Raw genomic sequence first — 26201 nt, forward strand, 5'->3', positions numbered from 1 at the left:
ATGTCAAGAATTGCTTTGGCTTTTGCTGGATCGACCTCAATACCCTGGCGAGTGACCATAAAACCCAAGAATTTGCCATGGTTGACTCCAAAGGCACATTTGAAGGGATTCATTTTGAGATTATATTGGCGGCAACGCTCAAACACTTGGCGTAAGTCATGGAGGTGATTGGCTTTCTGTTTAGACTTAACCACCAAATCATCCACATAATCTTCGAGATTGTGATGGAGTAGATCATGGAAAATAGCAGTCATGGCTCGTTGATATGTGGCACCTGCATTTTTCAAACCGAAGGGCATGATAGTGAAGTGAAAATTACCAAGAGGCGTTCGAAAGGCTGTCTTTTCTGCATCACCCTCAGCCATTCGGATCTAATTGTAACCACTAAAACCATCAATGAAGGAAAACATTTCATGGCCTACAGTGCCATCGACCAGAGTATCAATAATGGGCAAAGGGAAGTCATCCTTTGGGCAAGCCTTGTTAAGATCCCTGAAATCAACGCACACCCTGAGTTAGCCATTCTTCTTCTGCACAGGAACGATGCTCGCTAACCACGTGGGGTGGATGATAGGCTCGATGAAGTAGGCTGCTAACAACTTTTAGACCTTATCTTTAATTTGCAACTCAAGTTCTGGCCGGAATGTTCACGAGCCTTGTTTAACTGGGCGAACGTTGGGCAAAACATTGAGATGATGGGAGACCAGCGAAGGGTAAAGCCCTGGCATCTCGCTGTATGTCCATGCAAATACATCGCGAAATTCCTGCAAAAGAGAGACAAGGTGATATTTATCTTGAGAGCTGAGTGTACCCGAGAGGAACGTGATGCGAGGCGGTTCATTGGGATATTTATCTGGCAGTTGTGCTTTCTCGAGAACTTGAGGCTGATATGCTGGGGGGTTAGTAGAGTGAACCTCTACTGACCCCGGGCACCGTCATAAACGGTAGATGACATGACTGTTGGGGAGGCGAACGCGTTTGCATTCACGTGGGGCATCGCCTGTCTGCACGGGGAGAGGGAGGATGAAAAATGCCCTTTTGGGCGTCAGCCCATGTGGGTAGGGGAGTACTGATAATGGTTGCATCGCAGTCTTGTGCGCAGTCATCAAGGTCATTGAAGAATAACGCATCCGTGTAATGAGCCTCGAAGGTGGCAAAAGGGCGATCGGAACAGGGGATGGTGACAACCTTGTTATTCCAGATACCTTTGAAACATTGATGGTAAGTGGAAGGGATAATGCCAAAGCGGTGCATTCATGCGTGTCCCAGAAGGATGTGATAAAAAGTGTTACTGTCAATAACGTGGAACTTTGTGGAGGCTTGGAATTTGTTAACAGCTAGATCAACATTAACATAACCCATCGTGCAATGAAGATCATTGCCAAATCCTACAACTTCGATTGGCTCTTTAACCAGACGATCCTCGGAGATGCCAGCCTTGCGAAAGGCGGAGAGGGGCATGACATTAATGGAAGAAAGCACGCTTGAATTCTACTCCCTTGATAGAAGCCAGTATATACAATGGTCTATTTTGGGCACCTGGGCTCTGTTTGTCAGCATCGGAAAAGGATAAAGTTTTCTTTAATGCAGGAGAGTTGGGTTTAACAGAGGCAACCAAAGGACACATATCTGCTTCTGAAGAAGGCTCTGTCTCATGGCCTGAATTTATTTCCGCTAGTTCATCATAGCAGGTGATAATAGCCACACGATGATCAGGGTACGGGAACCGGTGAACATCCTTAGGAGGGGTGACTTCAAGATCACCAGTTACCATTCGCCGTTGAAAGAGGCGGCGTAAGCCCCAGCAATTAATAGTGGGATGAGTAACACTTTGATGGTAGACACATAAATCAGTGTTAGCTCGATCTGCCGGGGTGGGCTCGCGACGTGGGGTAGGTAGAACGACATTGCCATCCTTGACCCATTGGGTGAGTGTATTCTTAACTTCCTCAATACGGATGGGGAAAGGTGGTGGTTCCTCGCCTTGTGGCTTGAATTGGGATTTGTCAAACTGCTTTCGGGGGCGTTCCTTAATGGTCGCTGCAGGTGCAGGCCTACGATTGGAAGGTTTCGGAGCTTCAAACTTAGAGGCATCATATTTTAGAGGCTCATACTTAGCGGCAGTTGGTTTGAGATACTTGAGATTCCGGGCTGCAATCTTGAGCTCGCCAAAGCGAGTTATCCTTAGGTTGACAAGGTGGAGCTTGTAAATCTGCAGCATGCCCTAGATGCAATATCAACCAAGTCCATTTCATTACTACTTTCAAAGCATTCACCTGCACGATCTCTGAACGATTGATAAAGGCGAGGATATCCTCATTGTCCTCTTGAGCCTCCTTTGTGAGAGACAAGGTGGTGACCCGTTCTTCAGCCTGGAAAAACTTAGTGAGGAAGTGATCTTTCAGTTGCTCCCAAGTACTGATTGAGTCTGGTTCAAGGTTGAAATACCAACGGTAAGCTCGATCAGTTAGAGATTTAGAGAACTCACGTAGATGAACCACATGATTATCACCGAAATGACCCAAAGCCTCAACAAAGTGCATGACATGTTCCCTAGGATCACCGGTCTTGCCATTGAACTGGGGGAATTTGGGGACCAAGTATCCCTGCGGATATGGAGTCTGTGTAATAGCAAGAGGGTAAGGAGGCTCACTGCCAAAGTCTAAGGCACGAGAAGTTGGGGTGCCTTTCTTAGAAAGATCACGCACTTCAGAACATGTGAACACTTCTTTTGGGGTAGAGTAGGAATAGGAGGGGAGAGGACGGTGTGCCTTAGGGTTCGCCTGGGCATAAGTGGGTAGGGAGCAAAACATGGGTTTTTTGCCTTGAGACAGGAATACTCGAGGAGCCATAGGGGTTACCTGTAATTCAGGGTTGTAAAGCTCTGGGATGGGCTGTGACAGATCTGCACTACGATCTTGACCTTTTGGGGACTTCGTGAGTTGCTGCTCATATAATGGAGGCAAAGTCACACCAGTTGGGGTACTGGTATCGAACACCATTTGGGTAGCTGAAGGGAGCTCCATTGGAACTATAGTCAGCGTCGCCGAGACCTTCCTATCAAGAACACGCAGAGCTTCCTCAAATTTCTCCATTCGAGTCATCAGTTGGTGATTCATGTTCTGCATAGCCTCCAAGACAGCATCGCTGCTAGATCTGTGTCTGGATTTTGAGGAGTGAGACCTTGTGCTAGTAGCCCTAGTGCTAGTGTCTCTGGCGCTTGTAGCTTTAGCGCTTGTGGCTCGGTGGCTAGCAGATTTGGTAGTGACAACTTTGACCCCAGTGGCTCCAACTACGGATACCTCTGCCTGTGCCGGAGGAGAAACCTCATCTGGATTCATCACTTTACCCGGATAATCCCCAGTGAAGTCGCCAAATGTAGATACTTGGTTCTCGTCGGTTGAATAATCAAAGAAAAGAAGTCTGCGAATATATCACTGAGCAATATGAGGAATGCAGAAAGGTGGAAGAAGGGAGAGAAAACCAGTCCAGTCAGAGAATTTGGAGCAATGGTAGGGAAGAAGCTGCTGTCAGTTCCTGCATCATTTTTTCATCATTACCTTCTTTTTATAGCCTTAGGTCATCCAGGTGGTACACTGTTGGCCTCAATTTTGGAAATGGGTCCGGGTCATTCCTTTTTTGGGTCATGTTGCCCTAATCCCTACATTTTTGGATCCACTACCAAGTGTACCTTTCCTGGTGAATAATCCAAAAAATGGCAGGCTGTAAAGGCATTTGTACTATTCCAGCTGTCTTTTGCCCTTATTTTTAGACTGGGTCTTGCCTTAGTGGGCAAGACATTACTAATTTTCCATCCTCCATTCCAAAATCCCTTCTGCATCCCAATGTCACCTGAAGAGCCCTACCATAACTCTTCGTTGCTTGGATCGAGGTTCGACGCCCACCGATCATGGCAGTGTCAGATCGAGGGTCAAGGCCCGTCGATCGACAAATTGAGTCGGATCAAGGTTCGAGGCCCGTCGATCGACAGATTGTGAACGTCGAATCGAGGTTCGAGGCCCGTCGATCGGTAGGTCAGATCGAGGTTCAAGGCCCGTCGATCGACAGATCGTGAAGGTCGGATGGAGGTTCAAGGCCCGTCGATCGACAGTTTATGAAGGTCGGATCGAGGTTCAAGGCCCGTTGATCGACAGATTGTGAAGGTCGAATCGAGGTTCAAGGCCCGTTAATCGACAAATTGTCAAGGGTTAGATCGAGGTTCAAGGTCCATCGATCGATAATTTGTGACTCGGATTAAGGTTCAAGGCCCGTTGATCGATGATTTGTGATTAACAGATCGAGGTTCAAGGCCCATCGACCGATAGATTGTCAAAAGGTCAGATCGAGGTCCACAGCCCGTCGATCGATAATAACTCGGATCGAGGTTATGATGTGATCCAGGTTCAAAGCCCATCAGCCGAATACAGACTAATATTGAGGCCCGATGATCGACTATCACATGCCTTGCTGAGGTGGACTTTGTCAAAGTGTTAACTGTTTGACTTGGCCCTTGGTGACGTGGTTAAACCATGTCCACAGTGTGCTTTTTGTTACAGAAATTTATGGTTGGAGCTCACTTCGGTGTTCATGGATGTTAAGCTCAGAGCTCCCGCTAGTTTTCATGGACATCGAATCAATTAGTTCTCGCACTGTTCACTAGGGCTCACTGGTTTATCATCGAAGTTACATGCATAACGTGGAACTCACTGGATTTGTCATCGTCATAGAGTTATATGCAGATCTTGGGGTTTCTGTTTATTCACCGTAATCGAGTATACGTCTTGGAGCTTCACTGGAACTGAATGGGTCTCTATAACTCGGGTGTGTTGTTGATGCTCAGTTTCTATCACCGGTGTTCATGGGGTTTGCATGGACCGATCGACGTCAACTCAGTGTCTATTCACCGAAGATAGTACATCAGTTAGAAATTCGTTCGATTCAGTTGTTGTTCCGAACCTCACAAAATTTTGGTCGTTACAGTTGGGTCTTGTATGCTCGGAGTTTCACGTCGGACTTGGTTGCTGCAGATGGGTCTTATGTGGTCACTAGTCTGATCAGAAACATATTAAAGCTCGTCGCCGGATTCAATGGCTGCTTTGAAGCACTCGATTTTGGGTTCTTCAATGACGCTTCAACTGAGGTCAATAGTCATAAGGGCATATTTGCCATTAAAAAATATGCATTTCACTTTTTAAAATAATAATATAATGTAGAGGTCAATTTGGTCATTTAACACTAATTTAACTGCTCAGTGACAGAAAAGGAGAAAGATGATAATTTTTTAAAGTTAAGGGGGTTATTTGTTAATTGAGGGGGTGGTTATTTGACCTTTTTAAAATAATAGGGGGATTTTATGATTTTAGCCCTTTAAATAAAAACATAGATACGAACAAATATACGGAAAACATACATGATGCAACACAAATATGCATGTCAAATTTTTAAAAAGTAAGCATGGACAAGGCTAGCATAAGTATAAACAATTATAATTTATTATTTTATACTAAAATTATATAAGTTAAAATATAAACTGTTTGAATTTAAAAGAATATATTATATTATATATCATATTTCTATCCTATTTTGCTTTGTAATTAATATTACATATCATGACATGTGTTTAATGTTAATTTTAAAAAAAAAATGAATAGAGAAAAAAAAATTAAACACTTTGATATATGTTTGTAATGTTGTTATAAGGATTGACATATATTTTTTTTATACAAGCTTAATTGGATATGTTATCAAGTGTTACGAATGTGTTAATCAAATATATGAGATGTATCAGTCAAGTGACCGAGATGTATTTGACTAAGTGTCTAAAATAATAAAAAATATTTTTAAATTTTAGACACGATCATGAAGTGTTAGAAAAATGTATAGCTCTGTCCATGAATTTGGTATCCAACATAGACGCAACACCTCTTAGAATTGTATGTGCTTCTTAAGAGAAAAGTTCTAAGATGAGTTACATCTCACTATGCAGTCATGAATGCTCTCTCCCATTTTTTCTATTTTTTTTAAAACTCTAATTATGTCAAATTTCAAAACATAAATTTAATGGTTTAAATGAAAATAATACTATATAATAAAAAATTCACAACAAAATTTATTTAAAATAAATCACACACTAATAAAACTTTATGTAACACACTCTAATAAGACTTTATGTAACTTAGTGCTGCTTTATCACTTTTCAAAGTAAAACGTATAATATATATATATATATATATATATATATATATATATATATAATCTTTCTTTTAAACAAATTTGATGAAACTAAAGTTCCATTAGTCATGTTTTATTTTTAAGATTGTTTTATATTTTTTTCTTACGACAAAACCATTTAATACAAGCCACATTGATAAAGTGATATGGATGTAAAATTTGCACTCAAAATGTGATACTTTAAAGGAGAGGTATCGCCAACTATTATGATATATTGTTATTAGTTATAATATTATATTATTAAAATATTATAAATTGAGGCTACCTTTGCGATTCAATTATTACCGTATTTATTAAAAAAATTATTATTAAAGTAGTGAAATTTTCCCAACACAATAGTAAATTCCTGTTAGAGTGTTTCTCAAGTTCATCATAGTATTTTAGTTAAGGTGGAGAAATCTTCAGTTAAGGTAAAGCTATGAAAAGTTTGAGGTGGAGCTCTGAAGATATCGTTGTTCGAGGTAGAGTCTAAGATACTAGCATGTTTGAGCTAGTTCAAGAACTTTGAACCAATTCAACTGGAGTGATGAGTTGGACTTTAATTACTGCCTTAGTTGAACAAGTTCAAGGACACTTGAACCAGTTCAAGTGAGGCATTGAGTTGCAACACTTTTTGGGCAACAAAGTTGAACGAGTTCAAGTGTTGCGATTTAACTCCCTTTGGAAGCTGTGGGAAATAGTTTCTTAATCAGTTTTGGAAGCCAGAAGACTTGGGGAAAAGGCTGAAGATTTGGGGAAGAAATTATACCTACTATTTTAGAGTTGAAGATGGATATGGTAACTCCTTGTAGGCAAGTTGATCCTTGTTCAACAAGGAATTTGGTTTGAAGACTCTATAAATAGAGATGGGTATAAGAGGTTTAGAAAGAGAGAGAGAAGAGAGAAAAGATGTGAGGGGTTTAAGGGTGAATGTTGTGAGCAGACAGGAGAGTATATGTAATTCCCAAGTGTATACATGTAGCCTTAAAAGAGATGACGAGTGAGTGTTTGGGGCATGTGGTTGTATATTCTCTTCATTGATTCATAATAGTGAAATATCTATCTCTCATGGATGTAATCCTAGAGTTGGGTGAATTATGTAAAATATTATATTGTGTATGGATGTGTGTGATTGTTATCTCCATATATACTTGTGTTAATATAATGTAATGATGCTTCCACTGTGTGTGATGAAAGAGAAATTTAACTCTTAACAACAGTCGACTGTTGAGTGAGTTGGAGAGAGTTAATTATTCCCCAACAACTTCAACATTTAAGTGATAAAATTTAAATTAGTATCATTCTAATTTTTGAGTGATGTGGTACTTTTATGACCGTTATGTTCACATAATGGAGTACTTTAGGCCCAATTTGGTGCAATAGAAATGAGAGGAAAAGAAAAGAAAAGAAAAGAAAGGTAATGGAGGGTGATAAAAAAAAAATTATGTTTTGGTATAAATGCTTAGAAGGGAAGGGAATTGATGGTTTTGAAAGGAATGGGTATGCTTTAAAAGTAACTTTTGGGAGGCTAATGTGATATTTTTAATATCAAATTTACCTTTAAAACAAAATCAAATTTACACTGCGGCTTAGGGCATGTTATATATATAGAGAGAGAGAGAGAGAAAGAGAGAGTATCTACTTATATAGTCACTTTGCTACACCCGGGAAACAAATGCGCCAAACTTGACTGTTGGAAACCATGGCGCCAATACACAGAAATAAAATCAAAGCAACAGAAGGAAGCAAAACCAATTAAGAAAAGCTACAAAGGAGCACAAGGCATCATCAAATGACAACGCTAGAGCTATAGCACTATAAGCACAACATTACTAGGCAGCATCCACTAGCTGCAAAAGCATCCATATAGAAGAGTTCAAAAAGTGAGTCTAGAAATGTCTATGATTTCTCCCCAAATTAGTCGGGCCACCGCCTCTGCTGTCCTAACTAAATCATGTTGGAGTCTTTGATTCCTTTAATTCCAAATGAACCATGAAGTGGTAAAGATTAGTCTTCTATATATCTTTTTTTTTTTTTTTTTTTAATTTTTTTTTAGTTGTCCTGGAAAACAAACAGCAACAAGATCAACAGATACAATCTTTTGCTGCCAAATCCAAAATATCAGCAGGAATATGAGCAATAACAACATCACTCATAATATGAGGCCTAGAAAGCTTGGCAAGCGCATGAGTGACTCCATTGCCATGCCGTCAGACATGACTAAGACGAGAACAGGAGAACCGCTCCAACAACATTTGCACATCAAAAGAAAGAAAAATAATCTCAACCGGACCACCATCCCCACCATTTACTGCCTGAACCACCAGCAACGAATCACATTCAAACCAAACCTTATCATAACACTGAGATATAGCCCACAAGACTGCTTTACGAATAGAGATAACCTCGGCGTGGGAAGCAGAAGACAAACTAAAAGGAGAAAAAACCACCGACTTTATAATCTGACCCTGGGAGTTTCGGAAAACAGCCTCTCCACCACCAATCCGGTTCGGCAATGAAAACGATGCATCCACATTACATTTAACCATACCCACAGGAGGGGGCAACCAATGGGAAGAGGATGAATGAATGGGCATATTGGGATTCTCTCCCCCCGCAAAAGACGCCAAAGACTGGGTAGAAGAGGCGAAACAGTCTTTAAATTCCCAAACTTTAGCCCCAGGAAACAATGCGTAAAGGAGATAACAACTCACCTTAAAAAAGAAACCTATTACGCGCTTTCCAAATACCCTAGCAACAAAAAGCTATCCAACAAAGCAAATCCTGGTGAACAGTCCCCTGCCCCCATTGGGTTAACAAGTGCATCCACCATTCCTTAAAAGACCCTGGAGGGTTAGACATAAAATCTAATTGCAACGGCGATAATTTCCAAACATGAACAGACTGAGGGCACTGAAAAAACAAATGCTCAATAGATTCTTACCCAAACCACACTGAGGACACACAAGCTCCACCTTCATATCATATGTGCAACTGAAGAAGACTACGCACAGAAAGAGCAGATTGACAACATTTCCACCAAAAATGCTGGATTTTGGGGGGAACGGTACATTGCCACAAATGGCGCCATCCATTAATGTGAGTAGAATCAACTGGAGAATTGTCGAACGAAAAGGAATTAGGAAATCTTGTCATGCGGTTAGCCAAGCGATAGGCAGATTTAACAGAGAACCGACCATTAGACTCCTCGCCCCAAACCAATGCATCCTCCTTAGAGCAAAAACTGAAACTACAAGCCGGAATATTAGCCACAATGGACGGTGGAAATAAAGAATGAAACAACTCCACATTCCATCCAGTCCCAGAGGGATTTAAAAGCTCATGCACCAAAGATGGAGTCTCCCGAAAAGAAGGCCTAGGCAATGTACTAGAAAGACCCGGCACCCAACAATCCGTCCATATATTAATAGATCGACCATTACCCACCATCCATCAGGCCCCAATTTTTAAGAGAGATTGGGTAGACCAAATACTCTGCCAAGCCCAAGATGGATTAGATCCCAATGACGTATCCAGAAAAGAACAATTCCGAAAGTATTTAGCTTTAAAAAGTTTAAAGGCTAACCCCTGTTGAGAAACTTGAAAATTCCACCCTTGTTTAGCCACTAAAGCAATATTATATGCCTCAAAATTGCAAAATTCTAATCCCCCTTCCTCCTTAGCATTACATAAAACATTCCATTTAACCTAACTAATTTAGCAGATTCCGCATCAGAACCCTACCAAAACCCCGAATAATCTTTCTCATTAACTCACAGAGCTTATGGGGTAACTGAAAACAAGACAGCACATAGGTGGGTAAGGCATTCAAAACTGCTTTAATTAAAGTTTCCTTACTTGCAGGGGAAAGAAGAAGAGATTTCCAGTTGCCATTCGGCTAGCAATGCATTTCGAAATGTAATGAAAGACATCCTATTTAAAACGACAGATAATTGCTGGCGTACCAGATATTTGGCACACAATCCTTCCTCGTGAATTCCCAACACTTCTATGTATCTTATTCTGTATAGAATTAACACTAAAGTTTGAAAGAAATCAATTACCAAGTTGTTGCATATCAGAAAAAATGGGCACATTCCAATGAAGAAGCTCCCCAAAGTAATACCAAATGTCCCTAGCAAACTTGAAATAATTAATCAAATATAAACATGTTTAGTTGGCAGTGAGTATCAAGCTCAACAATTACTTATCCTATAAATTTGTTTTCTAAAATATAAAAGTTTATAATAATAAATTTATTAAAATAATTTTATTTTCTTTCTTTTACCAAAAATAATTATTATTATTCGCTTTTTTTTTTTAATTTTTATTAATCAACTAAACATGTTAGGAGGATAACATTATCATTTCATATTTTTTTTTGGTACCCTTATATATGAAATGTAAACGATGTCGTCTTAGGTGAGTGGTTTGTAGCAATTCCGATTGATTCCATTTTGTGACTTGCCTTCCTGGGCTATCCCCTGTTATCCCCAGTAGTAAGTAATCACCATGGCTCTAGATGTTGCGCTATCGGCTCTTTTCAAAATCAAACCCCTGAACCGCCGGTTCATCCAAACCGGTTACCCTCCTCCTTCTCACCTCCGTCAAACCGCTCGGCTTTCAATTCACTCGTTTCCTCGCCGGAAAACCAATTCCTGTACCATTTCGGCCGTTTTGGAAACTGTTGAGACTGCGGTGACGGACTCAAATGCTCCGCCTGTGAGAATAGTCGCCCTCGTCGGAGAAGGCAGCGTCAGCCCTTTGAAATCTGCTCCCTGGGTTGAGGTTATGCTTCACACTGTAAGTGTACAGAAGAGCCTCACTATATCTCTATATTCATCTATCTATATGTATGTGATCTGTTTGTGTGTTGTCAAGATTGGCTTTATTGGTGGATTTCATTTTGCAAGTATATTTTTTCCCCGGTAATTTTCTTTGTTTGTGGATATACCAAAAATAAAATTGTGGAATTTAGTTGAGTTTTTATTTTGGGTTTAGTGCACAAAAAAAAAAAAAAAAAATTTTGTGCGTAAATAGTTCTATTTTTTTTAGAAGTAATAATAAATTTTTCGACTTTAATTGTCGATTTTTCTTCTTCTTCTTCTGAATATAATAATAAGATAAAAGAAAATTTCATAAACACCACTTTCTCTTCGACTCATTTTTAATTATATTATATTCAAAAGAAGAGTTGACAATTGAGATTAAAAGTCCTATCATTTCTCTTTTAAATATGTACATTTTAATTCATAAGATAAAAAAAATATAAATAAATTCCAAAAAAATATAAATAAACTCCTCTAATTATTTTTTGAAAAAAAAATAAATATAAAAATTCAATTTTATCCTTTTTGTTCTTATTTGGTCCCTCATCTCTCTCTCCTCTCCTCTCCACCAACGAGCCACCTCCTCCCACCACCTTACAGGCCACCACCCCCATCACCGCCCCTCATCTCTCTCTCTCTCTCTCTCGTCTAGGTCTATACTTATTTCATAATTATTTTACTGCCAAAGTAATTTAAATTCCAAAAAATGTTGTAAAATTCATGGAAATAATAGAAATATGGTCGCAAAAATTACTTTCACTTTTATTAAGCAAAAATCAATTTTGAATATTCAAGTAAGACACGACTTTAAATAGCAAAAATCTACTAAAATAAATCCAGAAAGATCGGATACACATCAAATCTAGGGTTGGTCAAGAAAAAATTTCCTTTTCTTCAGTTAGTCTCAAAATTTTGGTCAAATTATAAGATATTTGAATATATGAACCAGTTGATGTATGCACTTTAACCAATTCAAATTCATTCTCACATAATTTGTGACAAATAGGTTTTTTTTTTGAAATTTTGTAATGACTTGTTTGGACTTTGGAAGCTAAAATAATAATAATAATAATAATAATAATAATAATAATAAAAGAGTTTACCTGGCAGTGGAGTCTGTTACATTTTTGAAGCTCCATTGAAAGCCAAGCTTCATCGCATACACATGGAAATAATTCCTTTGCATCCAAAATGGGTATATTTAACCAGATTCCATGGAAGAAAGTGGATTATAAATTTGTTAACTTGTACACATGAAAAGGGAAATGGATACAAAATCACAAAACATGGTAGCTCACTAAATCTCCTCAATCCTTGCCCGTGCTTGTTTTGTTCTCCATTTTTGAAGCACCACCACCATTGTTGCCTCTACAATCCATTGTTGAACCCTTCTCTGCCTTCTTCGATATTATTTATCAACAATCAGCTCCAAGGGGATAAATACTGTTAAGGTCAGGAATCTTGTCAATATTACATGTTTTTAGTATTTTTTATTAGATAATTTAATTGTTGGTCATTGTAATTATCAGCCAAATGGTGAATTTTTATTTTTATTTTTATTGTTGATCCATATATTATATGCCTACAGAGAGAAGGGTTTTTAAGAGAGAGGGCAGGGGCGGAGCCAAAAATTATAATTTGGGAGGGCTGGATTTGTACTATGAAACTAAAATTTGAATTTTTTTAAAAATAAATTGTAATATAATTTTGTTTAAATATTAGTCATAGTATATATACCTTGAAAAAAATCAAAAAATGAGAGAAATAGAACTTAAATAAATAAACGAAAAACTGATATGAAAAAGAAAAGTACAGAGAAGAAGAAATGATAAGTTACAATTAAAAAGAGGAGGGGTATGCCACTTATGCGTCTTGTACTATTATCACTTTTAAATTTATAAAACAATCCCATTAAGGAAAAAAAGAAAAAGAGAAAGAGAAGATTCATCAATTGTTTCAGTTTTTAAAAAATCAAATTTTTGGAAGCAAAAAATCATTATTACTTAGATGAAAGATTAGAAAAAATCAATAATGATTTTTAACTAAACTAATATCTCAAGTTTAAACTAACACAAGATTATTATAGCACTTTATTAACTTGTATAAATAGTTATAGAATTTGTCATTTAGCAAGTGACAATTAAAAGTATTAGCATATATATGATATTGTTGTTGTTATTGATGGTTTTACAATACTTTAGTTTATTCTCCTTCCCAATGCTCCTAGCACTCGCTAGTGGAGATTGCTATATAATTCAAGATATTTTTCTTGTAAACTATTTTTCTTGTAAACACACCATTTGACAAAAATGTTTGACAAAAAAGGTTAATGCATTTTTATTAAACATGAGAGAACATTAGTAATTTTTCTCCTTTTTTCTCTCTTGAATTAATATAATATTTATTGTACATATCACATATGAATATCTAAATGAAATAGTGAAGTGTTGCGGTAAAGACTATTAAAACAATGAACTTAAATTTATGTTTCACAATATTTGAGCTTTCAAAAGTATAGTTACAATGGACTAAGTTGAAAATTCTATATGTTTTAATGTGACACACGCTTAATTTATTTTTAAACTATCTATTTTGGGATCAATATATAAGTAAAATTAATTATTATTTAGGGATAGTAATAAAAAAAAATGTGGGGGGGGGGGGGGGGGGGGGGGCCGAGAGGAGAAGATATTCAATGTGTCCGGTGCATCGGACACATCATAGCCGTTCGTGTCGTGCACGCGCGGATATGGACGGCTGGGATGGCCCGGTGCACCGAGCACATTGAATATATTCTCCCTTGAGAGAGGGTTTGATGGAAGATGTGGTTCTAGATGTAAAGAAGAGAAAACAGAGCCATAACAGATTTTCGAATGTGGAAGTGACCCCTTCCCTTTGGTTCTCATTACAATTTATAATACAAGATTTGCCAAACAAAGTGTGATACCCCTCGATTTTAGAGCCACGGGTGATCAAGTCCGAGCACAGATCCGAGGAATACCAAACAATTAATATGTAAATAAGCACAGAATACAAATATGAAATAAGAATAAAATAATAATACGCTGAAAGAACTTTAAATTAAAAATCCTCAAAAATTAAATAATAAATTCCCAACGTCCCAATATCTGTACAACTCGGGAATCCATCTAGTGGACCCCTATTCAATCCCAAACTGAAAAGTAATACAACTAAAATAAAAATACAAAGCTAAACATGGAAAGCAGTCCTACATAGTTGGAGGAGTGAGTGTCTGTATCTGCTCGGCATGATCAAGCTTTAAGCCTGGAACTTGCGAACACTAGAAAAAAATAAGAGTGCGTCAGGCCCACATGCAAGTTCTATCCTACTACAATCCATACAGAAACCCAATACGCAGATACATCCTAGATAGCTCAACAATAACTAAAATAGTCCATATATGTATATATATACACACTATAAGACGTTCACTAGACTATAGTGTAGTCTCAGCCTGAATAGAAGGTAACATGCAAATCGCACGTAACGTGGTCATGTATACCTAGACCTACCAGAGAACAACAATTATGTCCAGTTATCCATCCTAGGCGATATACGCATCCTAACCATGATCCTGAGACTCAAGCTCATATCATGGCACCATAAAGATATATATAAAAAATCCGTTCAAGATATGACATTCAAATGTTTATTGACCTGTCATATATATAAGTAGGACTTAACTTTTATAGTTAATCCATCTTATTCCAGAATAGGTAGGACTTAGTGTTTTGAACTAATCCGTCCCTAGTATACGTCTTAGTGTTTTGAACTAAGCCATCCCTAATATGCCACCGTCCCAAACCGGTGCATATACATATATATAAGTAGGATGTAACTGTTAAAAGGTTAACCCAACTTATTTCCAAATAGGTAGGACTTAGTATTTTGAACTAATCCGTCCCTAGTATGCCACCGTCCCATACCGGTGCATACACACACAACAAATCGAACAATTGACAAAACAAAATAAGCAGTTTATCAATTATAATCTAGAACAATATAATGATAATTAGAATTATTACTGAACACATTATAATGAAATTCTTAAATGTAAATTTCATAAGAATCCATAAATCCAATAATTGATGAAATCCAAGCAGTCAATACATCAACCATTCTCCAAAGTATGCATCAACATAAATTAATACATATACAACGATATTAGGCATTCATTATAGAACCTAAAAATTATGTTCCAACTATTTAAATTGCTAAAATCAATTAAAGCATTTAAATCCTCCAACTCGTTCATAAATACAGTTTATAGCAAATTAAATGCCAATTTAATCCCAACCAAGCATAGTTATTTTTAAGTAATTCACTATACTTATACCTCTATTTAAATATGTTTAAACAGTATTAAATCATATTTACAAGAATCTCCAAATTCCAGTAGGTAAGTTACTTAACAACCAAAGTGCAACATGTAGGACTTTTCCCTAAGTTCACACTGTCCATTCCTTAATCCATTATTGAATTATTGTTTCCCTGTATTCTTACAGGTCTATAACAATTACCTACACCATTTAACGCAATTTAAACGGATCAAAAAAACCCCAGTACAGCCCAAACACAGCCTAAAAACAAGTAATACGTAGTTTCGGGCGAGAGCAAGCTCTCACAAATTGAGAGCCTGCTCCATAAACTTGGGAGCCGCCTCCCAACATAGGAGAGCTGGCTCTTGCAGCCTTGGAGCCAGCTCTTTAGAGCTAGGAGCCGCCTCTATCTTTGAGGGAGCTGGCTCCCTCCTTTTAGGAGCCTGCTCTCTCACTCCTTGAAGTCGTTACATGTTTCTGCTTCGTCTTTCTCGCCTCCGGTGATTTCCATGGCCTCTGTAATTGTTTTAATACTTGTTCTAGTGTTCAATTAATGTCCCAGACTATTTTAAAGACATCAACATGCATCAACAATCTCAATTAAACAAGGCTTAAACAACATATACAGAAGGATACAAGTAAACGGTTTAAGAATTTTCAAAATAGTTTAATACAACGAAGCAAATTCCAGTTTAAACATGCATCACAGATATGTTTTAGCATTAATTAAACCCCTGTAGTCTACCTAAGCATGCACAAATTACAGGTTAAAGGGAAAGAGACAGAATAGAGACTTGCCTCTGATTACAAGTAAACGGTTTAAGAATTTTCAAAATAGTTTAATACAACGAAGCAAATTCCAGTTTAAACATGCATCACAGATATGTTTTAGCATTAATTAAACCCCTGGAGTCTACCTAGGCATGCACAGAACACAGGTTAAAGGGAAAGAGACAGAATAGAGACTTGCCTCTGATTTCAGTTTAGAAATCTTAAACCGTCGTCTCTAGCAACTCCGGCGACCTTAACTGCTTTTACTGACCTCTGTTGCTCCTAGTTCAACCCACGAGCATGTGTCACTAATTCCTCCTTGATTCAGTCTAAGTCTTACGCCAAACCCTAGCCTTCCTCTCTCTATTTCTCTCTGTGCCTCTCAATACTCTCTGTTCGTGGTTTATGTGATAAACCCTAGACAGACATCACACACACACACACACACATATATATATATAGGCGTCTCTAAAAACCTAATTCTAATTCCCCCAATAATCCTAAGTCGGTTAAACTAAATTCTGTACTTACATAAACAAAAATATAAAACCCTAATGTCACGAATGTAAAACATTTAATCACCAAAAACGATTACATGAATTTCCACGTAAGCTTATGGTAATGAACAATTAAAGCAATTTATTAATTAAACTAAACAATGAAATTCCACATAAGCATTTAATAATAAAGAAAAATAACTCAACTAAATAATTACACAATTAACCAAAAACAAACAATTCAATTAATTAAAAACAACGATTTTAAACAAATAGGCAAAAATTAAATAAAAATGCGATTAAATAATTAAATAAAAATATCAGGACTATCCTTTTAAAATTAGGGGTATTACATAAAGTGGCTACAATTAATGAGTAGTAATTACAGCAGCTATCTAAAAGGTAAGTCAACTAATCTAATCCCATAATTACAACAACTATATTTAGGGTAAGTCAATGCTAGCTAATATAATCCTTAATTGTAAGGCATAATTATTGTCACTATTTACACCCCCCGCAAATTGATGCGGATTCTGATCAAGCATCAATTTGGTCGTTAGAAATTCATGATGTGGACAAGGTAAGGCTTTTGTGAATGAATCTACAAGCTGGTTCTCGACGAAACATAACAGAGCTGTATAGAACCTGTGAGAACATGGTGTCGAATAAAATGACAGTCAACTTCTATATGCTTGGTCCTTTTATGAAACACGGGATTATGAGCAATTTGTATAGCACTAGTGTTGTCAACATAGAGGGGAGTAAGACTAAGAATTGGAATTCCAAGTTCTAGAAGAAGTCTACGAAGCCATATCACCTCGCTACTAGCAGATGACATAGACCTGTATTCAGCCTCGGCAGATATTTTGAAATTGTTGGCTGCTTTTTGCACTTCCAAGAGATGAGTGATGACCCTAAAAACATACACTAACCTGTAGTTGATCATCGTGTATCTTGGCAGCCAGCCCAATCAGCATCAGTATAACAGCGAAGTTCTAAGGAAGAGGTTGAAGAGTAGAAGAGCCTTCGATCCATAGTTTCCTGAATATAACGAAGAATACGATGAACTGCAACTAGATGGGGCTTATGAGGATTACTAACAAATTGACTGACAATTTGAACTGCAGAGATATATTTGGACGAGTCATAGTGAGATAGATCAAGCTTCTTACAAGACGACGGTACGTAGTAGGATCAGGAAGAGGAGGTCCATCATATTTCCGTAGCTTAGCATTCAATTCCATTGGTGTATCACAGAGTTTTGAATCTGTTAGATGAGCCAATGATAACAAGTCTTCTGTATATTTCTTTTGTCGAATGCTAACACTAGCTCTGGAACGAGAAATTTCCAATCCGAGGAAGTATGTGAGAGGTCCCAAATCCTTCATTTTAAAGGATCGCATTGAGTAGGTCTTCACAAAAGTAATTTCAGATTCATTATTTCCCGTAATGATCATATCATCAACATATAACAATAACCATGTAGAACCTTAAGTTTTGCGCTTAACAAACAAGGAGTTATCATTAGGACTTTGGTGAACGCCAGCTTTGATAATGGCACCACAAAAATTTTCAAAACATGCACGAGGAGATTGCTTAAGACCGTAAAGGGTTTTGTGCAAGTGACAGACATATCCCGGTGGTGGTTTCATAAAAATTGTCTCCTGAAGATTCCTATGCAAAAATGCATTTCTAACATCCATTTGCCAAAGAGGCCATCCTCGAATGGCAGCAACAACTAGTAAAGTTTGAACAGTGGGAATCTTGGCAACTTGAGCAAATGTTTCTTCATAATCAATACCATACTCTTGCTTATACCCTTGAGCAACAAGTCGAGCCTTGTATTGTTCCAAACTACCATTAGGTTTCAACTTGAGACAGTAAGTCCATTTAGTTCCAATTACTTGAAATCCAGAAGGTCGAGGAACTAAATTCCAAGTGTGATGTGATTCAAGAGCAATTAACTCCTCTGTCATACCATCTTGCCAACATGGTAGTTCTTTGGCCTGTGAATAAGAAGAAGGAACAAAAATAGAATCTACAGTGGGAAGGAGAGCAAAAAATCCAAAGCGGTTAGGAGGGTTAGAAACAAGAGAAGAACGACGGGGAAGTGCGGAGAGTGCAGGAGTGATGTTACCTGGAGGTGGAGGTGGAGGTGGCATGGATGAGTGACTGGAAGTAGGAGCAGATGTAGTAGGAGGCTGCAATGTTCGACTATAAACTTGCAAATCCTTAGATAGAATTTAAAGGAGTAGAGCTAGAAAAACTAGAAGAGAAAACAGAGCTACAACATATTTTTGGATGTGGAAGTGATCCCTTCCCTTTGGTTCTCATTACAATTTATAATACAAGATTTGCCAAACAAAGTGGCTACAATCAAGGAGTAGTAATTACAGCAGCTATCTAAAAGGCAAGTTCACTAATATAATCCCATAATTACAGCAACCATATTCAGCAGGGGCGGAGCCAGGATTGCAAAGTGCACCGGGCTAAGAGGAAGAGTATTATTGCATATGGACCGGGCTACGAGGAAGAGTAGTATTGCATATGGACCGGGTTGTGAAGTGATCTATAGTAATAATAATTTTTTTTTTTTTTTTTGAATCTGGGCTATAGCCCAGGTTAGCCCTTCAGTAGCTCCGCCCCTGATATTTAGGGTAAGTCAATGCTAGCTAATATAATCGCTAATTGTAAGGCATAATTATTATCACTATTTACACTAGATAGTGAAAAGGGGACTTAAATCCCCTAGTGGTCCGAACTCAATGTTACACTAAACCGTCACGTTACCCACTTATAAAAACGTCACTTGTACTTTGAATTTCAGCACTAAAAATTGTTGAAATATAGTGGTGAATCTTCACTATTACAATGGTGAAACTTCAAACTAGATGTGGTAACGGGGGGTACCAGTTAGGATTTTGATTCGTGGAAAGGGGTTCATATGGTTGACTACTGGGATGGTGGTGTCAATTTTTTGTGGTGGTAAGCATCTTGGCTGTAACTTGTAGGGCAATATTTTAGAGACACCCATTCAAGGCCGTGAATTTTGAAAAATCATTGAAATGCTTAACATTGCATATCATTTACAAAGAAAAGGCATGTACAATGGATTTATGTGACAACTCTTTTCCTATATAATTGTGGATATCCAAATTACATGCTAAAGCCTTTTTTTTTTTTTTTTTTTTTTTTTTTTTTTTTTTTTTTTTAAAAAAAACTAAATAAATCCCAAATAGTTCAAAGATCACATGAAGATGCATGCTAGATGGATAAATGATAATACCTTCTTCACACCATTCCTTGCTACTTGCCTGGAAGGGTGAAAAGAAAACTTTGGGGAAGTCTTATAAGATGCATGAAGCTATGTGAGCTGTGAGGCATTGTCATTGCAGCTCAGATCAACTGATACTCAATTTCCATGTCCTAGTTTGTTTATAAATTTGCACGTCTCTTAAACTTCTATCCAGTATCCACACTAAATCCTTCCATTGACCATTGAGGAGAACTAAGCATAGTCTAAACTAAGGTTGCATGTGACTTACAAAGATGGTAACTAATTTTATAGATACTAGTTAACCAATCACAGGCATCAATAGTCAATACTCCCTTTGAAACATCATCTTGCAACTCAAGGTATTCCCACATTTTTTTACCTTTCAAATAATGTAGTATAAATGTTCTATTGATTTATGCATAAACGTATCTCATTTGTATGCATTTGAGGTTCAAAAGCATCAGCATGTAGGTTCCAGATCCAAGTGGTAGTATCAGGGCCTTTAGGTAATGTTCTTGTAGAGAGCGGTAAGTTAGTGCTGTTCTATGGAAGTGGTAGCTGTTCCAGTACACAAAAGAGGTGGGTTAAACGGAGGTATTTTGAGCGCATACTTGTTTCTTTAATAGAGAAACGGCTTGGCATTTCACTCTTTGTTGTGGGGTTGTCACGGATTGGCCGGCCATACGGATAGGGAAGTCCAAGGAGATTTTTCTTTGTCGAGGTTTCACATGACATTAGTCATTCCATTCCTTCTGGATAACTGCGGGCAATCAGGAAGGACTCTTAAGAAGGCTTAAAAAGAAGGGATCTAGGGACTGCCCCAGTATTGTGGGGCAGTGGCTTGGAAAGGCCGCATCTAGTTAATTGGTGGTCAAGGACTGTTTACTTTTCATTTTTTTTCCTTATGATGTCACGTTCTCCAAATTGGATGTGCAATGTTATCTTTATTTAATAGTGGAATTAAAAACCTATATGTAAGTTATCATGAAAACAATTTTCGCGGGAGAACAACCAACCATGCTACATTTAAAATTCATAAGTACCACTTATATATCTTAAAATAATTGTTTTGCATGTGGTCAAGGCAAATTAATTTTAAAATAAAAAACCCGCATCAAATAACAGTGGCGCAAGAGCTTTCTCCTCCTATTGAATGCCCAATTACAAATCAGTTCTTTTTTATTTTATTTTTACCTAAAATGGGAATTTCAAATTGGATTTTATGCTAATATTTTATTAAAATGAAAGCATTCTATACGTGTCTAATGTACTTCTCTAAGCAAAACACATCTCAACTCTATATAGTTATGGTTGCCTATATGGATCTTGTTTCTCTATTTGGTTGTTCTTGGGGACCTAACTTCAGTGAATGCCATGGTCCCCCGCGTGTCCATTTTAATCTGCACCTGGTATTGATGCAAGGCATCAATTAAGGGGAACACTCTAATATTTGTAGGATTCATTATTCTTAAGGGGTTTGAGAAAGGTTTTAGGCTAATATACATCATCTTGCTCAGGGAAAAAAAATGGTTTTAGGCTAACTATCAACTACCTAACAGAACCGTGATTTTCTTGAGTTTCAGACTAGCCTTGTAAGGATAAAACGAGATCACGAGTCATATTTCAGCTATGCATTTCCCTAATAACTATCAGCTCATGTAATCCTAAAATGCCTACTAATATAAATAGCTACAAGCATCCTTTTTACCAATATTATAAGCCAAGAGACGTAATTTCCCTTGAGCTATAGTTCATCTAGTCTTTTCTTATAGCTTTAGCCATATATTTATTTGACCGTCTCTTTGCCCTTTCACACCTTAAACCATATCATTCCTTCTTAGTGGTGCAGTCATTGGTTTTTTTTTCTGCATGACGTTGTCTCAATTGCCTTTTCTTATGTTGTATTATGTTATTGAAGCTTTAATTATTGGGAAAACTACAAGTTAGCCATACTTTCTACGGCGACGCTGAAACTTTTTATTATTCGTTCTCTCTTTAGTTATGTGAAGAGGAGTTCATGCTCCTCTTTTGATGATTTAATTACTTTTTTGGATTCTTTGGGGCCTTAGCCCCTGGTTCCACTAATGTCTAAGGGATGCGTTCCCCTTTTGAACGCCTTTTTAAATTCATTATTACTTATCAAAAAAAAAAAAAAAAAAAAACTACAAGTTAGCCGTACTTTCTAATTGCATTGACCAATAAGTCCTATTTTCTTTTTTTAGCAACAAAGTCTTACATTTTAACAAATGTTTTAAATTAAGTTCAAAACTCCACTAGTAATAATTTTTTTATTATTTTTTTTCTAGTTTTGCCCTTTTTGTTGAATTATCTTTACTATCTTTCTCTTATTTAAATACTAATTATACTCTTTACCCTTAATTTTATAATTGGTATGAATTTATCATTACAATGGGAAAAATATAGCACATAGTTATTATATCCCATTTAAACATTTTTACCATAAAAAGAAATGTTTAAAAATATATATTTTTTCATGCAGTATATTCATGAAAAATAAAGGAATTACTCAAATTGTTTTAATATTTCTAATTAAGTTTTCTTTTTCAAAACAAGATATTTCAAGAGTGAAAGGTAAATTTATGTAAATTTGATCGAGAATATGTCTACAAAATACTATGAAATTTTTCATAATTTATTTTAATGAGAAAAAGCATTAAATGTAATTCAATAAGGAAGGAAAAACTGAAAAAAAATTGGTTGCTAGTGGAGTTAAGAAAATAGTTGGAAAAATATTATGGTTCATGGATGTATCTGTTTTTTCGAATTGTATTTTTAATCTCGCCTCTTATATATTTCAACATCATGATTTTAGCTATACTCATTTGTGGAAATTCATCTTTTTTATATGGATTGGGGAGCGTAAGCGTTATCTATTGTGCTTGAATTTTAATATATTGTTTCACCATTTATCTTTTGAAAGCTTGAAATTTATATGCTCATAAATATTATTTTACTGGCCTATATTGTATGGGGGCCTAGAATATCACTTCTATCTATTTCATTACATTTGTGTTCTGTATTCTTTTTTTGGTTCAATTGAACAAGTGTTTTAGTCTCTGGAGAAGAGTTCTACACCTCCTCTTACTTATATCTCTATAAGCAGGCAAAAAGATTGAAATGGGTTGACGAAGAATTTGAAATGCTGGTATTTACTGACAACCTCTATCAATCTGATGATCAAACAGTTGAAAAGCTGCAGAGGGAATTAAGCTGTGCAAATATTTTGGTGATTGTTGCTGTTACAAATGAAGAACCAGTTAAGTGGATTCAGATCAATACCCAAAACATCCCAAACATAGTCTGCTTTGACTCCTCTCCATCATTAACGAACAAACTAGGAGGTACATATGTTCAAAGTAAAAGCAAAGGAAACATATTCAGCAAAGTAGCTGAAATTTCAAAATCAAAGAAAATAAATGAATCAGTAGAAATAGTCCAAACTGTATCTGAGGCTTGGGACAGGCATAATTCTGATGATATAAGGTTCTGTTTGTTAGTTATAGTCAATGCTTATATAAAGCCAGTTCCGGTCCTGAAGAACCTGAGAGCAAAGGGTTTTTCTACCTTGAACTGTATGGTGAAGAACTGCGGGACTCAAATACTGAACTGTCTCTTGGATCCTAACTGTAGGAAAGCTCTTCAATGCTTGAATCAGTGTAGTCCAGTAGATCAGGTATGTAATTATCGCTGTATTGCTTCGTATGAAAGTTCAATCCTAGAAGAATTCTCTCTTTGTGTACTACAGAAGCATAATTGTCTTGAATTGGATGCAAAGATCCCTGAAAAGCCTTATGTGCCACCTATGGTTAAGTTTCGTGGGGAGAACTTGTGTCATGAAACTGCAGAGGATCTTTTTGTTGGTTGGATGGGGAACCTGGAATGGAGTTGGCGTGTTGTAGCAGGGCAGAACCCAGCTTATGATCAATTTCCATGCCAGTTCCAGCTATTTTATAGGGGAAAGGCAAGAGGATCATTTTGGTATGAGCCAGTTTTTCAGGTTAAAACGTTTGAGGGGAAGTTGGTTTGGAGGCGGCGAAAATATAGAGTTAAGAGAGGTAAAATTCCAGGGACATTTTCTTTCAGTGTCTTGGACAATGGGGTGGTTTCAAATGAGTTTTGGACAATTGTGGATGTTTCTGATGATTTTAGCTGGGGCTTGTTTCATTACAGTGGCGCTGCTCGAGCTGCAGGGCAGTCTTATACTGGGGCGGTGCTTGTTAGCCGTAATGGGGAGTACCCAAATGAAATGGAGAGACAAAGATTGGTTGCTGCATTAGATAGATGTGCTATCAAAGAGTGGGAGCTATTTACTGTTGATAATTGTTCATGTCAAGATCCACCATTAGGGCTTCCAGACGGATCAAGTCTGCATAGTAAGGTTGGAGTTGCAGTTCATAAATGATCCAATCTCAAAATGTCTGAAAATGAGTTTAAATTTTATGGTTGGTAGATGAACTGGGAACAAAGCTTGGTGTGTGGATTGGTGAATCATAGTGACAGTTGAGACGTGTATGAACCGGACAGTACTAGTTATTAAAATGTTATATATTGTTGTAATACGGAGTTTGTCGTTGCCATTCACCAGAAAACTCAACACCTGAGGCTCAACTTTCTACTTTTCACTCTCTTCAAATTCGAGGGCTATGTATTAATACAATCTGTAAATTGGTTCTTTTAGTATATCCATCATGTAGGTTTGAGTTATAGCCATAATGGAAATTTGAATGAGACATACTTGTCTGATCTGGAATAATGCAGGACCATTGAAATATGTATGGAATTGAAACATTGAATTATGATTCCTTCATTTACTCCGTTTTACTGCCATGAATATCATTCTGTTTCCAACTCCGAACTTTTGTTTCTGTTTAAAGATATCTTCTGAGCTAGTAGTAAGTACAGCAAATTTAAGGAAATTGTGTTGCTTTGCTAGGCCTGAAGGATGAGTGGTTTGCAAATAGTAGTTACTTGGAGTCTTTCCTTAGGGGTCCACCAATGATTCTACATGATTAGTGATTGGAGGAGCTTCCGTATGTGAAAATTTAAGGAAATTTTTGTCTCAATGTTCATTATTGGTCCCTTTATCATTATCTATTGTCATCTTTGGATATTTACATGCTTTATGTCTTTAATTTTACTTATTGACATAAAATGAGCACACATTTGCACACGTGTCTTACGACCACGGGATGACATTCTTGGCTTCCCCCTGGCCGTAATTGATTTCACACGCAAAAGGTGGTTCTATTGAGGTTGTCATGGCCTTCCGGAAGCTAACCAAATGGTTGGTTCCTCGTGGAACTTACCGGTAGCTTTCCGTATTCAGAACCACCACCCAAAGACATTTTTACACTTTTTATCATACCGAGCAATTTTTTTTAATCACACTGAGCGTTTTTTGACATTAAAATCGGTTTGAAATTAAAAATGGACATTTTATTTACAAAATGTCATTTTTGTCGTATCCTGACACTTTTTGAACCATTTTTAGTTAAAGTGGTCACTCCGGTTGTTTTCGGCCTTTTCCAAAAAACCCACTTTTTGGTAAGTGGTCATTTTCCACCTTCCCAACATAAAAAAAATCAATTTTCTATTGAAATAGTTATTTACGGCTATTCTCGATACAAAAATAGTTTTTAAAAAACAAGTGATTATTTTGGTTACCTTTGAGTCATTAAAACCACTTTAAGGTGAGTGTGCATTTTTAAGTCCACAAAACGGCCTCTAAATCAAATGTCCTTTTTTAACCTCAATGTCGCATTAACAAAAGCAAAGGAACCACAACACAACCACACACATCCACTTTGCATTCCAAATCCAACCATCTAGCCAAACCAACCAATGAAATCAATTGGCCACAACAAATATCACTTTTCCAAAAGCAAGCACAAACAAACATGCACACATTCCGAGAGCGCATAAGTTCTCACAATCACCCATTTGTGAGGAGATACCCTGATAAGTACTGAAATATTGCACATTTTAACCCTAATCTTGGGTAATTTAGACCTTTCATCTATCTTTACTTTCCCGTTTTAGTCTTAATTTGTGTTTTTGTCAATTTCAGGTTAATAAGGTTAAACGGGCTAATTTCGGTTCATTAAAGCCTTTTCGGAGTCAAGTAATTGCATTGAGAAAAATCCAGAAAAAGATCAGAAAAATGCCAAATAGGGGCTTACGATTGATTGCAGATCCCTCATGATCGATTGTAAGCCGCGTCATCGTTCGCAGTTGCCAACTCATCAGGACTGTTCGC

At 37.1% G+C, this 26201-nt stretch overlaps 1 protein-coding gene across 1 annotated transcript; it reads left to right on the forward strand.

Moving 5' to 3' along the window:
- Positions 1 to 10639: 10639 nt before the first annotated feature.
- Positions 10640 to 24796, forward strand: LOC132267280 (violaxanthin de-epoxidase, chloroplastic). Its single transcript, XM_059768405.1, has 2 exons — positions 10640 to 11013; positions 23049 to 24796. Exons 1-2 carry the CDS (start codon positions 10723 to 10725, stop codon positions 24345 to 24347), a joined length of 1590 nt encoding a protein of 529 aa, XP_059624388.1. The 5' UTR covers positions 10640 to 10722; the 3' UTR covers positions 24348 to 24796.
- Positions 24797 to 26201: the final 1405 nt, after the last annotated feature.

The sequence above is a fragment of the Cornus florida genome, unplaced genomic scaffold (genome assembly GCF_030987335.1).
Source record: "Cornus florida cultivar Cherokee Brave unplaced genomic scaffold, ASM3098733v1 CherokeeBrave_3.0.0_Hap2_Chr07, whole genome shotgun sequence".
NCBI lineage: Eukaryota > Viridiplantae > Streptophyta > Magnoliopsida > Cornales > Cornaceae > Cornus > Cornus florida.